Consider the following 15,992-nt stretch of genomic DNA (forward strand, 5'->3'; position numbering starts at 1 on the left):
GGTAAAGAAGTTTCCTCGTGTCACTATTTTTCATGAGGGCTTTTGCTTACAGGGTCACAGTGAAGAAGAGCCTTCTAGTAGGAGTCTCACTGCCCACCGGGCATGGAGCCATGACATGTGCAACATCCTGCAGGGGGGACAGCAGTGACTGATGCCCCCTGCCTCCCGTGACTCGCTGCTGCTAGTGTGTGAAAGAACCTGCTCTGATAGAAGGCAGACTGACACAAGTCAGCAGCGAGTGGGGATGTCACCTCTCTCGCCACGTGATAAACTCCTCTTTGTGCTTCAGAGCCTGGCTGATAGCACCTCCTCTGTGAAGCCTTCCCTGCGCTTCTCCTCCTCCCTGCTGCTGCTTGGTCTCATGGCTGATGGATGGATCTGGCAATGGTTTGTTTCAGGGCTTTCTCTATGGGATGAGTTCTGTAAGGCAGGGGCTGTGCCTCAGATTTGCTGGGCATCCAGTAAGCTAAGCTGACTTTATAAAGGTCTACATAATAGACTAAGGATATAAGTGTTAGTCATTCAGTTGTGTCTGACTCTTTGTGACCCCATGGACTGTAGCCCACCGGGCTCCTCTGTCCATGGAATTATGCAGGCAAGAATACTGGAGTGGGTAGCCGTTCCCTTCTCCAGGGATCTTCCTAACCCAGGTCTCCTGCATTGCAGGCTGATTCTTTACCATCTGAGCCACCAGGGAAGCCCCCTAATACACCTAAATAAATCAATCAATAAATATCTGTATGAGATTCAAATGAGAAAAATACGGAAAAATAAATCCAGGCTAAATCCTTCTAGATGCCCTCCATGCATAATCCCCTGTGGATTACACAGAAGACTTCCTTATACAGAAAACTTTGGGAAACCACCCCCCTCTTTAGGAAACCTGAGACCCTCTGACATGATGTAATGCTTTTTCTTCCTATGAAAAGCAAACCGCAGCTCTGGTCTGTGATTCTTAAGCGAGAAACACCAAGCTCTTCCCTATGTGACCTTCTCCAGGACACACACCTGTATATGCAGTAAGAAAAGACAATGAGACAGTGTGTAGTTTGTCAGCTCCCTGTTTAAAGTGCTTCTTTTTGAGGAAATTATGCTTGCTTGTATTGTTCCTATTATAAAGAGGGAGAAATCTGGGTCTTAGTGTGGTAAACAGGGCAAGAGCACAACCACCAACATCCATGCTTTGGTTCACAAAAGGGACTAAGAGAAGTAAGAACAGAAGCCTCCCTCCTCCAGCCTCTTCTACCTTTGCTGGGAAAATAGCCCAAGAGCTCATGAAGCATTTGGCAAAACACTTCAGTGTACACGTGTCTACTCTGGCCACTGGGTAGGCCAATTTGGGGGTCCAGAAGCTTCAGGGTGACTTTAGGACCCCACTTTTGGTAAAAGTAGTGTGGGGACCGCCTTGATACAGCTCAGACTGTATTTGTCAGCAAATGAAACGGTAGTGGGACACTTTGGGCTATTTCTGGTGTCCTAAGATTTCTGCTCCGTCACAATAGAAGCCTCAGAGCTAAGTCTAGTTCAAAGAAGAGAGCAGTCCCTAGCCACGGCAGATCCCTTCCTGCCCTTGAGTCACTTCCCGCCCTGAGTCAAAGCGGCTCACTAATAAGCGAACAGACCCCACGCACTCTGACTGCAAGGGTCATCACTCCATCTACTGATCTCAGAGGCACCGACAGAGAGCAAGGATGGGCAACCAGAGCCGCTTTATTTGCAGGAAAAAAACCCAAACAAAATAAAGGGAGCTATAGTGATGTGCCCGGAACTACCTCTGCAAGGAGGCCTTGTGGAGGAGGAAGCCTCACTTGTGGTGTTTGCTAGTTTCCACGGTGTAAATAACCTCACCATAGCTGATTTCAAGCCATCAGCAGGTTGAAAGACTGGCAATGTTGTTTTTAATAGTCAACAGTTGGAACCAAAAAAGCCTGCCATGAGCCAACTCTAGCACACTGTGCAACTTACATTTATTGAGGGTTTATGATGGGGCCATGGGCTTCCCTGGTAGCTCAGGTGGTAAAGAATCTGCCTGCAATGCAGGAGACCCTGGTTTGATTCCTGGGTCTGGAAGATACCCTGGGGAAGGGAATGGCTACCCACTCCAGTATTCTGGCCTGGAGAATTCCATGGACAGAGGAGGCTGGCAGGCCCCAGTCCATAGGGTTACAAAGAGCTGGACATGACTGAGCGACTTTCACTTTATGGCAGGGCCAGAGACTGATAAGCACTTTATATTTCAAGTGTCTCATTTCATCTTCCCAGCAGTCCTATAAGGAAGGTTCATCATCACCATCCCCATTTGAAGGTGAGAAAACAGGGGCACAGAGAGGATAAGCCACTTGCCCACTGGGGCTGGGAAGAAGGGGCTGGAATCCCAGTCTGACTCCCCAGCTGAAGTCCTTCCAGCCCCACAGTGCTCTTGCGAGACAGACTCTCATTTCCATAGTAATGGATCTCTAGCCAAAGGGCAGGGCCTTCCATCCAGAGTCCACAGGGCCCCAGTGAGGCCAGACATCCCTCACCCAGGCACAGAACACATGAGGGGGACTCCTTGCCTTTGTAAACTCAGCCTCCTCCTCCCATTTTCTTCCCTCCAATCTAACTCTCACCCCTTCACGCTTCCCTACCAGGAACAGCCGCCTCTGTCCTGCTGCGGGTGCCCCCGCAAGCCCATTCACGTATAGCTGACCTACTGTACCCCTGTGTCAACAAGGATGGGTCATCCAGCAGTGTCCTCCTTGGGAGTCTCACACTGGGAGAGCCCCCTGCACTTCCAGGGCAGGAGCCGACAAGGGCATGGCCCCAGAGCTCACTGTCCGCAGGAGGTAGAGGGCCTCTGTTGGACATGGCACAGGGATGGCTGATCAGTGAAAGCAAAGAGGTGGACGGGGATATATCCCTATATCCGAAAGTCAGGAGTTATTCCAAATCCAGGGAGACATGAAAACCCGGGATGGGAATTAAACTTGTCCTAAGTCCTTAAAGTGATCACCTCTAGGCTAAGCAGAATCAGGAAAACTGTCAGTGGGACTGACTAATAACAAGAATTTATGGGCATAGGAGGGTCAAGGAGCCAGATGCAGGCAAGACTCCCAGGCCCTGACCCCAGGATTTGTTTCCATTGTTCTGTGATTTTGTTGCCAAAAACAGCAAGTCTCTTATTAGAAACTCTAATATGTGCAATTTAACTTGAAATGATTTTCCCTATTTAAAAATCTGCCCAGTGAAGAGGTTCAGTAGGTTTTTAAACTATTCATACAAAATGCAACCTTCCAATTAATTTACAAGAACTGACTGATACCAGGAAAGATGCAAATTTAACAGCCAAAGTTAAATGAAAACTTCTGCATATTCAATGGCCCATAATTTAAAAATGAAGCTCATGATTTATAACTGCAGCCAATGATTTATTTCTTTCACCTGGATCTACACACTTTTGTGGGGTAACTTTTTCATTACAAAAGTCATTAAAAGCATGAAAATTAACAGAATCACTGTACCTAGTTAGCCTAGACCAAGGTTTGGTTTTTTAAAATGAAGTGTATTTAATCTCATGGCTCTCAATACAAGTATTGTTCATAATTTTTGGAAGGTATTTTGTGTCAGTAAAATGATTTTCCATGTTTTCATATTTATAGTCCTTAAACTTTTAAATTTTGTGCATATTTTTATAAATTACATACTTAATTACAAATATTCTGTAAATTATCATTTAGTAAATATAATACAGTGTAAAACTCAAAGCATCTAACTGGCAGAGAGCCACCATCACAGGAGTTTGTGAGCACGTAGGAGTTTGTGTCCCAGGTCACACAATGTGACCAGCACGATCCTGTCCCATCAGTCAAAGGCCATGAGGTCAAGAGCCACGACTAACGTGCACACCGAGGGCTTTTCAGAGGCAAAAGTGAGGGCAGGGACTGACTGGATTTCTATAAACACTGCTCTTTAAAAACCACTTTAGGGACTTTCCTGGCAGTCCCGTAGTTGAGAGTCAGCACTTCCAAAGCAGGAGGCACTGGTTCCATCCCTGGTCAGAGAACTAGGATCCCACATGCCAAATGGTGTGGCCAAAAAATTTTTTTTAATTAAAAACAATCTTAATATTGTAGGCATAATTCCTTTGAAAAGTAAAATAATTATCATATAAAAGCAAAAGGTAAAAGTCTCCCTTTCAAGAGGTTTTTCATTTTGGTATGAAGAAAGAAAAATTCAGGTATTAAATTTTAAAAGGAACTTACCTAATCATAAAAGACTGTCCTAAAATATTAAAAATTAATTTATAGTACAAACTAACAAACTATGTAAGAAATAGGTATACTTTGAAAAGTACTGAAAAGATGTTCTCATTGTTTAATAATCCCACACTGAAAACTTCAGGGTGAAATGAGGTTTCATTAAGAATAGTAACTAAAGAGGTTGCTTCTTATGATTTGCAAATATGTATTTCATACCATTCTCTAATGAGAACCTAGGAAAATGGTGCTTTTCTTTTACTGTGAATATTTATGTATGTGGTTTCTAGCTGCCTTGAGCAAACTCCATTCTTAAATTGCTGTGTCTCTACAAATCTCTTAGAGCTGCTGTTTGGGATGACATTTTGTCCAATTAGTTGTCAGCGTACTTCCTTTTACCTTCCCAGCAATAACCTTACTTTTTCTAAGACAGTCAACCCGTTCAATTAAAACTGTACAAAAAGTTGTTCTGAGAGACCTACTGCTAGGCAACAGAAACTTGTTGAACTAAATCTCAGGTGGAAAACATTTCTGAAGACAGATGAGAACAATTACAGTCATCGCACAATAAATTATCAATTTAACCCAGAATAGAATACCGTTTTGTTAGAATTTACAGAGGTCAAAACAAAACCGACAACCTATGAGGATGTGAACATTCTTACGAATGTGTACGTTTATTTGAATATGTACAAATGTGTATACATATTCAGCAGACGTGACAGATCCCCGATCAACAGCTAATTGGGCTTGCTGTGTTTGATCAACCCACACCTGTTCCCTGTGCTGTGACTCTGGGAGACAGCTCGGAATGTCAGCGCGCTGGGTTTTCAAGAGAGCACTCCGATCACCAGTTCTTCACAGAAACGTGCTTTGAAGAGACACAAATGAAGCAGAACGACTTATTACACGAAATTCAAAGTGAACTTAGATTCGGAAATATAGGCTCTGCATTATAAACCAAACTAAAACACTGCACACACATTTATCTTGGAGAAAAAAGTTTGACTACAGAAAAGGCTTTTAAAGGCTCACAGAATTTATGAGAAGGGTTTCCTAAGGACTTGGAAACTAAATTTTTAAAAATTATTTTTTGCTGCATTGGGTCTTAATTGCAGCATGTGGGAATCTTAAGTTTCCTGACCAGGGATCGAACTCACATGCCCTACATTGGGAGGCAGATTCTTAACCACTGGACTGCCAGGGAAGTCTTCTAAACTGTCCTCAAAAAATAACAGTTATGAGTTATCCGCCAATGAATCAGAAATGTGAATTAAATTCCCTTTAAAATACACAAGGGTTTAAAAATTAGAGGAAATATTCTTGTTTAAGTATTTTTTAGAAATGTTATAAAATGTATTTGAAAATGTTTGAAAAATAGCTGGAGGTATTTTTATAAATCCCAAATGAAGCCTGACTCATCCATCTTTAATTACAACAATTACTAACACTATTGTTTAGGATTTATGTTATGGAATACAGTAGTCAGACCATGATTAGTTATTTGTTGAAAGAAGTTATTTAAGATGTGCTAATCGAAAGCATTTTGAACATTCAGAGCTAAACTTAGAAACTCAGTTCTGAGGTATTTTTTCAAATGCGGACACTGAAGCCAGGGCAAGTCATGGACAAACTTTCAGAATGATCAATTCATTTCATAAAGCCTGCCCTGAAAGAGAAGTAGGTGTACCTCAGATACAGCAAAGGGCAACAATATTCCCAAAGTCATGGCTTTTATTTGGCTGCAGGGGGTCTTGGCTGAGGCACAGGGACTCTCTGGTTGCGGTGCTGGCTCAGCAGTTTGTGTGCAGGCTTAGTTGCTTCTGGGCATGTGGGACCTTTGACTGTGTGGATCACAATAAACTGTGGAAAATTCTTAAAGAGATGGGAGTATCGGGCCACCTTACCTCCCTCCTAAGAAACTTGTATGCAGGTCAAGAAGCAACAGCTAGGAATCGGGCATAGAACAATGAACTGGTTCAAAATTGGGAAGGGAGTAATTCAAGGCTGTATATTGTCACCCTGCTTATTTAACTTCTATGCAGAGTACATCATGCAAAATGCTGGGCTGGATGAAGCACAAGCTGGAATCAAGATTGCTGGGAGAAACAGCAACAACCTTAGATATGCAGATGACAGATATGCAGATGACTTCTGGCAGAAAGTGAAGAGGAACTAAAGAGTCTCTTGCTGAAAGTGAAAGAAGAGAGTGAAAAAAATGGCTTGAAACTCACCATTAAAAGCCTAAGATCATGGCATCCAGTCCCATTACTTCATGACAAACAGAAAGGGGAAAAAGTGGAAGCAGTAACGGATTTTATTTTCCTGGGCTCCAAAATTCACTGCAGACGATGACTGCAGCCATGAAATTAAAAGATGCTTGCTCCTTGGAAGAAAAGCTATCACAAACCTAGACAGCATATTAAAAAGCAGAGACATTACTTTGCTGACAAAGGTCTGTATAGTCAAAGTTATGGTTTTTCCAGTAGTCATGTAAAGATGTGAGAGTTGCATCATAACGAAGGCTGAACGCTGAAGAGTTGATGCTTTCAAATTGTGGTGCTGGAGAAGACTCGAGTCCCTTAGACTGCAAGAAGACCAAACCAGTCAATCCTAAAGGATATCAACCCTGAATATTCATTGGAAGGACTGATACAGAAGCTGAAGCTCCAATACTCTGACCACCTGAGGTGAAGAGCTGACTCACTGGAAAAGACCCTGGTGCTAGGAAAGATTAAGGGCAAGAGAAGGGGACAACAGAGGATGAGATGGTTCGTTGGCATCACTGACTCAATGGATACTGAGAGAGAGTGGAGGACAGAGAAGCCTGGCATGCTGTGGTCCATGTGGTCATGGAGAGTCAGGCACGACTCAGCAACTGAACAATAAATTGTGGATCTTAGTTCCATGACCAAATATCAAACCTGAGTCTCTTGCATTACAAGGCAGATTAACCACTGGATCACCAGGGAAGTCCCCCAAATTCATAGTAATCCCACAACACAAGCCACTATTTTTTCCTATCATTAGAAACATAAATACTGTAAAAGAATATATCACTGTAGTCTGCACAAAAGTCTCTTGGTTAAAAAAAAAAGGCACTACAGAAAAGGGATGGTAAAACAGTGATCAATAACCCTCAGAAAAATGGGTTAACATTTATTTCAAGAATTGAGAACTTTTGCATTTAACACTGGAATATGGCAAAGGCCTAGGCTTTGGAACTAAACTAACTTAGGTTCCATTCCTTCTTCTGCTTCTTAGGAGCCAAATGACTAGAGCAAGTCACCCTATAAGCCTCAGCTACTGCTTCTGCAAAAAAACGTGAATGTGAAAGTCACTCAGTCATGTCCGACTCTTTTCGACCCCGTGGACTATACAGTCCATGGAATTCTCCAGGCCAGAATACTGGAGTGGGAAGCCTTTCCCTTCTCCAGGGGATATTCCCAACCCAGGGATTGAACCCAGGTCTCCCACATTGCAGGTAGATTCTTTACCAGCTGAGCCACAAGGGAAGCCCAAGAATACTGGAGTGGGTAGCCTATCCCTTCTCCAGCGGATCTTTCCAACCCAGGAATCGAACCTGGCACTCCTGCATTGAAGGTGGATCCTTTACCAACTGAGCTATCAGGAAAACCCTCTGCAAAATAAAAGGATAATAGTAAATACATCTTAAAACTAATGTGTGGACTTAATAAAGCAATAAAGGTAAAGTTCTAGCACGCAGCAAACATTATAAATGTCAGCACCAGTGCTGTATGATGTCAATTCATCTGGTATTTCTTATTCTTAACTACCATCTACTTGGATGAGCCGTCTCTATCAGCACCACGCTGCAGAGGTTTGAAGCCCCTTCATAAATGCGCTTGCTATCTGGTGTGCTTTCTTTACACCTTACCTGCAGCATTTATCAAGATGAGAAATAGACAGCTGTCCTGTTTCCCAATTCAGAATGTGATCCTGAACACATATCTTAAACTCTCTGTGGGCTCCGTTCCTTCACCTATAACACGAAGGGCCTGGACCAGGTCATTTGCTCCCCATTTCAGGTCTCAATGCCCGAGGCTGCTGCTGAGCCTCTCAACAACTCACAGGAAAGGTCCTAAGAAGATCTTAGAAAATGAGAAATCGGGGAAGAGCTGGCCATGACTTTTAGAATCACAAAGAGGATGGGAAGTGGGCACCGAACACACGTGTTCTCAACTCCCTCTCTCACCTGGCTGGCGGAGCAGGATTGGCTGGGAATCGGAGGGGAAGGAGTCGCTGGTGAATCCTGGCCTCTGCTGGGCGGGGAGCAGCTGACCACAGTGACACTCAGGCAGGCAGGGAGGAGAGCTCGGGGTGCCAGTCTCCCAAGTCTGAACCTGGGTGGATGGGATCCGCCAGAGGACACTCAAGCCCACGCTGCCTCTCTCCCCATCTGTTTGCAAGCAGCAGCTGCCCCTGGCCAGGCAAGGCTTCCCTTGCTGTTTGCAACTGAAGTCCCGGCCCAGGCAAACCCCCCAGCACGCGCGTCCTCTGCTGTGTAGCGGTCAGCACAGCACTGGGTGGTGGGAGGCAGCACTGGCCATGGGCGCTGGAGAATGTAGAAAGGACTAAAGGGAAGAAGGCCCTAGCCACGCGTGTGTCCTCTTTTTGTCCTTAATTAATTTTGTACCTCATTCTTTTCCTTTATACCCTCTAAGAGATCAAATCCTCAACAGTCACAGCAAGGAAGAAAGGGGAGCCGTGGAATCAAGTTGTTGCTAGGTACCTTCCAGCTATAAATATCATACAACATGACAAAATAATGATGCATAAATAACTGCTTCACACTTGGGTCTACCTGGAACACTCTGGGAACCAAAGATAAAGCCAAAAGGCCACAGATAGCCTAGAGAAACGACACAAACACTGAGCGCTCAACCAACACACTCCCTATCACTCTTCACCCCCAAATGGCTGTACTAATTCACCCATAATTCTAACACGTCTAACAACGTATTTCTTTCCATTAGGTTCATTGAAAGACTGCAGGTCAGAAATTGGAAGAGAAATAAAGGCTGACAGCCTGATAACGAGAGTAAAAATGCTATGAAAGCAAACACCACAACTCAAAGACCACGGAGTGACAGGCAGAAAAGCTTGCTCGCCCCTCCGCTGGCTGCTGAGGGGGGCGCATCACAAGGAAAACTCTGAATCACAAAGAGAAGGTGATGTTCAAATTCTGTGTTTTACAAAGTCAGAGAACAAGTGTGACATCTTTTAGAAAGCTTTTAATAAAAGCCAATTAAAAATAGATAAGCATATGAAAAGATGTTTGACCTCATGTCACTAGAGAATTCAAAATTGAAACAGCACTGAGAACCCAGGAGACCCCTGTTAGCATGGCTCAGTGAGAACCCCGACAACACCAAATGGCCGTGAGGATGCCGTGAGGATGCCGAGCCACAGGGACCCTCACTCACGGCTGCTGGGGATGCAAATGGTGCAGTCACTTGGAAACGCAGCCTGGTGGTTTCTTACAAAACTGAACATAACTCTTAACCACACATTCCAGCAACTGTCCTCTCAAGTAAGTACTCAAATGAGTCGAAAACTTACGTCCACACAAAACGCTGAGCAGGAATGTTGACAGTTTTGTTCATGAATGTTGAAGCCTGGGAGCAACCAGGATGTCCTTTCAGTGGGTGGTGGATGACCAGACTGGCACATCCATGTAATGGATTATTATTCCCTGATGAAGAGAAATGAACCATCAGCCACAAAAAGACAAGGAGGAATCTTAAATGCATACGGCTAAGTGAAAAAAGCCTGTCTAAAATGGGCACGCGCTGTGCGACTGCAGCTATATGGCATCCTGGAAAAAGACAAGCTGTGGACACAGCAGGAAGACCACTGGGTGCAGGGGTGAAGAGAAGGGGCAAAGGTGAGGATTTTAGGTCAGCGACACTGTAATGGTGGGTTTACGACACGACGACACGATGCTTTTGTCAAACCTGGTGAAGTGAAATGTAGACTGTGAACTTTAGTAATAATCAATACTGATCCAACTAAAACAAGTCAATCACACTGAAGTGAAGATACCTATAAAAGGGGAAATGGCGGGGTGAGGTGAGGATGGAAGAAGTGTATGAGAACTCTACGGACACACAAGCTTAATTTTTCTGTAAACGTAAAACTGCTCAAAAAATAAAGCCTGTGAATTTTTAAAAAGTAGCTTTGGAGGATTCATAAAATAAGACATAGACACCCAGAAAATTCACCTTATGGAACACCCACTTTGCAAAATGGTCCTACACAAGGAAGACAAATGTATTTGTTAAAAGAAAATTAACTGAAAAGCCATTCTTATCTTACCTGTATCAAGCCTGAAGTTATTAGCATAATGCATGGCAAACACAAAATAATGGGTTTACAATGTGTGATTTTGTAAGAACTAAAACTCTGGAAAAAGTCATCCCTTGTTGCGAGGGATTTGTTACTCCCACTGGTGGCAATAAGTGGACTAGAGACTGTAGATCAAACATGAACCACAAAGAAAACACCGACAAGCCACGCTCTAGAAATTTATTACCAAATTACACTCTATGCACAGACACAGCTCAGCTCGTGAAACTAGCAATGTGGCCACACAAAATGTAAGGAAAAGCACATCTAATAAATACAATTTGGAAACATCATTTTAAGTTAGGTTCAAAACACTGGGACACAGACACTGAAACGAGAATCTTAACAGAACACCACAGCACAGAGCGTTCTTACTGGACGCTGTGTCTGCACAGCCTTAACCGAGGGCATCAGTTGCTGCCGTGTGAATGGACGTGTCGCGTGCCCACCTCTGTGTGTGATCACGAAGCACTCAGGCCCTTGTACAGGAAGGGTTAGGTCCTTGCCACACGAGTGTGCCCTGGTGGTCAAGCCGCCGTGACAGAGGTGGGAAGACTAATGTAGATATTTGCAGAGGCTTCAACTGGAGGGTGTGACTTTGCCAGAGGAAGAACCACCAGCATCTTCAATTAAACTTTCAGTGTTAAAAAAAAAAAAAAAAAGTGAGTGAGAGAGGAGAGAGAAGGAAGCCATTCAAAAAACAAATCTGCCTAGATGATGAACTGAATTTCAACATGGTTCAGTTCATTCCCACGTGAAACTAAGCTTGCTGAACTGAGGTAGACTCCGGAAATGACATGTGCAAAGACTCAGGTTTTCCAAAGGGTAATATTTAGTCATTTCAGAGCTTGCAGAACAAAAGTGTGTCTTATAATTTTGAACATAAAATCAGAGTCCTTTCACTGGAGGAAAACCTCCATATTAATTCCCTATTTGTTGTGCCAAATTTCCAGAAACGTACACACTGCTGGTGACAAAGCAGAATCTAGATTATTTATATATATATATAATAAAATCAATCAAGAAATGAGAAAGGGAAAATAAAAAAACTAAATCTGATGACATTACCTTCATATTTTTCCTGTTTTTATTAACAAGTCAACTGGAAATTTAGAAATATCCCTCAAGTTAAAGAGTTATTCAGAGCCAAAAAAAAAAACTAATAAAAATGCAAAGAATTACTGTCAATTTGTGAATGTTTAAAAACATAAGTGTTACTTAGGGCTTTATTTTTTAAATATTCATATCGTTTCCACAAGAGAAAACAACATTAAAAGCAAATGTCCTAAAAAATTAAATAAGTAAGTATAAAAAGCCTAATTTAAAAGTATAAATAAGTAAACACAGTAATTATAATGTGGTTTTAGCTTTTTCTGAAAAAAAAGTTAGCAGCAATGAGACTAAAACATTTGGGGTTTAAATATCTGAATTCCTCCAATATGCCTTCCAACTATAATTCCTACCCTTTTCTATTGTGACAGATTTTTAAATTCACATAAATATTATGTACATCACTAAGTAAGTAGTATATATAGTATATAAACAAATCTATACAATCAAAACAGTTATGGAACAGAAGATACAAAACGAATGTTAAAAGAATGATTACCATTGCTTCCTTATGGGGTTAAAGCGGCCCTTTCTTGGAAAAGGCCAGCAATTACCCTTAGCATTCTATGCCTATCACACAGGAAATACCCTAAGGTGACTTATTGTTCGCAAGAGAAACGGAAGTGTGGGAATCTATAATGCCAAGACTCAATGATCAAAACAACCCAGAAGGAGCCAAAGCCCACAGGACAAGCAAATGCCTGCCTTGTCCCTCACTGGACCTCTAAGTCCTTCAGGGTCAGGAGAGTAAAAACAGAACAGTGTCAGCTGGTCTATGATTCTCATCATGGATTCAGCAGCGTATACAGAAACCTCCCAGGAAGGAATTCAAACTCAAGCTGTTCAAAACCTACGGCATCAATAATGTCATGTTTCAAAGAGTCAGCCTACACGTAGCGAAGTGTAAGAGTGACAATTATATTGAAAATCTGGGCAGTGTATTTTTCCTGGTGTAGCAGCTATATGTTTGTTTACAGTAGATTCACCAGACACTTGCTCATTTTTTGAATAATTAGTGATTTCAGCCTACTTTTTGACAGTCAAATATCACATCATAAAAAGTGCAATCTCCAGAGCCCAAACAAAGCCCCCACAGGCAGCTAGAACATAGCATGCTACTTCTTTCAAGCTGTCCTGGCATTTTTGGAGGCAGAGGTCCAAGCCCAACACGTATCTGGTCATTCTGGACCGCTGACGATGCTGCTGACTAGAAGACAAAATCTGGGACGCCAACGTCTACTTTCTACTTGGATTTATAGAAGGTTTCAGCCATTTGTCTGGCACATTTCATGAATATTAATTTCCTTCTAAAAACAAAGGAATTATCCAAGCAAAATGTTTGCAATAAACATGTAACAGGTTTACAGGTTCTCCACAATTACATGTGTACATGTTCAGAATAAACATGTAGCTTGGGAAATGGCAAAAATGGTTCTTGTAAACAGCCAGGTCTATAACAGTTGTATTGTTCAAGCAAATGGATTCCAGTTCTAATTTTAAAGCAAATTTGAAGAGAGAAAAACTTTCATATATAATCTTTCCAAAGCACACACAGGTTACCGTGCCTTTCATTTTCATTAGCTAGAGCCAGGATCCTTTAAGCGGTTAAGACATACCGAGCATTCACCATCCTCTACAGAAAAACCAGGGAAGTGAAAAAGCACACACGACTGACGGAACACAGTGAAGACAAGCTCCCAGGAACTAACCAACTGACAGTTTTTTAAAAAACCACAATTACTATGTTATTATGCATGAAGAAGTCAGGAAAAATTGAAACAGAAGCCAAGACAAATAACATAAAATCTAGAAATATGGTCTAACTAATCAACTAGCATATACAAAATTTTTGGCAATCAAAACACTAAGGTTTTAACCATGACCCCTTGGATTTCATGAAAAAAACAAGCTACTGGCTGGCAATAGTCTGCAAGATTATGTTAGTGTGATTATTTATTTTTAAAAGTTCATGAATAAAAGGAATTAAGATGAACTAATTCAATTAAAATCATGATATCTCATGATTTTATCTCTTCTAATCTATGCCTCAGAGGAAAGGGGGAGGGCGATTTAAAGCATCAGATGAATACTGCAGGTCAGAGTCAGACTTATCTAAAAGTTACATAGTCTTAGTAGGGCAAAAGCTCCTAAGCAAGTTGCTAAAAGTTAACTTCAACTGTGAAAAAAGCTGTATTATTTTTAGTTAAACTATTAGCTACTGTCTAAAATTGAAAATTCAGGATACCATCCAATACAATTTTTTTTAAAGCTTGACTATCAAAGCATAGGTTGCCCAGTCAAAATAACAATTTTTAAAAACTAACATTCGGCTACTCATAACTAGATACACGGCCTCTCTTTTTCTGGCCTCCTTCTTGTCTAATTCCTGCTGAAGTGAATGAGCAAGGTTGATTTCTAACCTAACCTTAGTGTGCATACAAGCACTCAACCTAGACAAGGAATGGTTTCTAAACGTTCAACTGAACATCATTCATTACGCACGATGCTGTTTTGTTAATAAACAAGCTGTCCAGAAACCATAAAGAGTTTGCTTTGTTTTGCATTAGCCACAAGAGAGTGGACTTGTTTAGAATACCAAAGCATTTATTTAGAATACGAAAGGCAAATTCAGCAAAAAACAATGTTAGAGCAAGGGTTGATCTGTTGAACTTATTGAAAGAAGAGTGAAAACAAACTCAGAAGTCTAGAACGAAGAGGAAGGTCTTATGCAAACATGATACTTTTCCCGCCCTTCCAATATGAAGTACTGCCAGCAAAAATACTCCAGACCAGAGGAGCCACCTGGCAAGATGATTCAAAAACCACAAAGCATGAAGCTATACACCCCCACAAAGCTCAATAAGTGATTAAATAGCTAGTGGAGGAAATGGTGAGGGAGGGGAAGGTAAACATTCAAACGGTATAACAGCCTCTAACAGTAGTGGTTGAATGCTGAAGGTTTAACTAGCAGATTCATTATTTATTCCAAAACTATCACTCTTCACAATAAGGAACAGTTCTGACACAAACCCTGTTCTGATGCTAAAAGTCAACAGAAACAGGTCCTTCATGTTCAGAGCAAAGAAGAGGAAAAAAAATGCAAAGTCAGAAACAGAGTTCCTTCTAGATGTTCTGTAAACGAGTTTCTACAACAGCACATAGGTCACTTTCTTCAGCCCTCTGCACTCTGGTGCGGGTGTGCAGTCATAACGCATGGACACGTGAATGTCAGGCTCTCTGTGTAGGCTTTTCTTATTTCTCAACTACATGTATACTCTTTGTGGTTTTAAACTGTTTTCCTTTCAGAGAAAAATCTCTCCAATGAAAAGTTTCAAACCTGTTTTAAAAAAAAAAATTGCTGGAATTTCTTCACATTTTATAGACAAAAATACCAGAAATGAAAGAGCTGACAGAAATTCAAGCAGATCCAAATTCTACCATCCACTTTTCATATTTCTCTAAGTCTGCTGCAGAGACAGACTTTGCGATTTTCTTAAGAGCCAACTCAAAGTCTCCTCTGGTCACGGGCATCTGAAGCTCCTCTTTAGAGAGTGCACGGATCTCTTCTGGACTGAGACCGTTGATTCGCCGTCTCATGGCCATTAAGGATGCATCCCTAAAAACATACCAGGATCAGTGAGAATTTACTGTTGTGAATGTTTCAGACACATCTATTATGATAAAGTTAAGGGAACACATTCAAAAGATCATTTTTACATGTTTTTATGATGCCGCTCAGAATTTTCCACTTCAGAGAGAGACATCCTGAGGGTTCAGGAAAGGTGAAGACAGGGTGCTAAGGATTTAACCATAAAAGGGACTGTTGGTGAATCCTAAAAGTCTAGGTTGGGCTCAGATGGTGCTGAATTTTCTTTTCCCTCACTTGTTCTTCACAGACAGCCCAGAAGTCTAGGAAACTGAAGGGGAATTATGAAATACGGAATTGAGGACTTGGAAATAAATATAAGGCTAATGTTAGGATAACTTAAATCTTATGCCAGTTTGTCTACAATCTAAGCAGGGGAAGAAAAGTCAAGAACCTTTCTCCCTGGAGCATGAATACATGTACACACAGTAGATATGGGTGGGCAAGTGAAGAAGTAAAATCTGGCTTCTCCAGATCCTATTTTCAACTCTATTCTTGATCACTTGTAAATAATTATGCAGGTTAAGTAGACAATGACTGCTCACAAGATAGCTAACAGGCAGACAAGCCAATCAAAATTTCACATTTTTATACATTTTACTATAGCAATAGTAGAAGCTGTTATGAGCTTC

The 15,992-nt window shown here is 41.7% G+C and overlaps 1 protein-coding gene across 5 annotated transcripts in view; it reads right to left on the reverse strand.

Annotated features, from left to right (window-relative positions):
* Window positions 1-10,770: 10,770 nt before the first annotated feature.
* The window catches only part of KATNAL1 (katanin p60 subunit A-like 1), a 57,808-nt gene continuing 52,586 nt past the window's right edge, over window positions 10,771-15,992 (reverse strand). For all 5 annotated transcript variants that reach the window (XM_010835898.1, XM_010835899.1, XM_010835896.1 and 2 more), the window contains exon 11: window positions 10,771-15,330. In XM_010835898.1, the coding sequence (XP_010834200.1) occupies window positions 15,132-15,330 (199 nt within the window). In that variant the 3' untranslated portion in view covers window positions 10,771-15,131. The remainder of the gene's footprint in view (window positions 15,331-15,992) is intronic.

The sequence above is a fragment of the Bison bison genome, unplaced genomic scaffold, assembly GCF_000754665.1.
Source record: "Bison bison bison isolate TAMUID 2011002044 unplaced genomic scaffold, Bison_UMD1.0 scf7180017864056, whole genome shotgun sequence".
Taxonomy (NCBI): domain Eukaryota; kingdom Metazoa; phylum Chordata; class Mammalia; order Artiodactyla; family Bovidae; genus Bison; species Bison bison.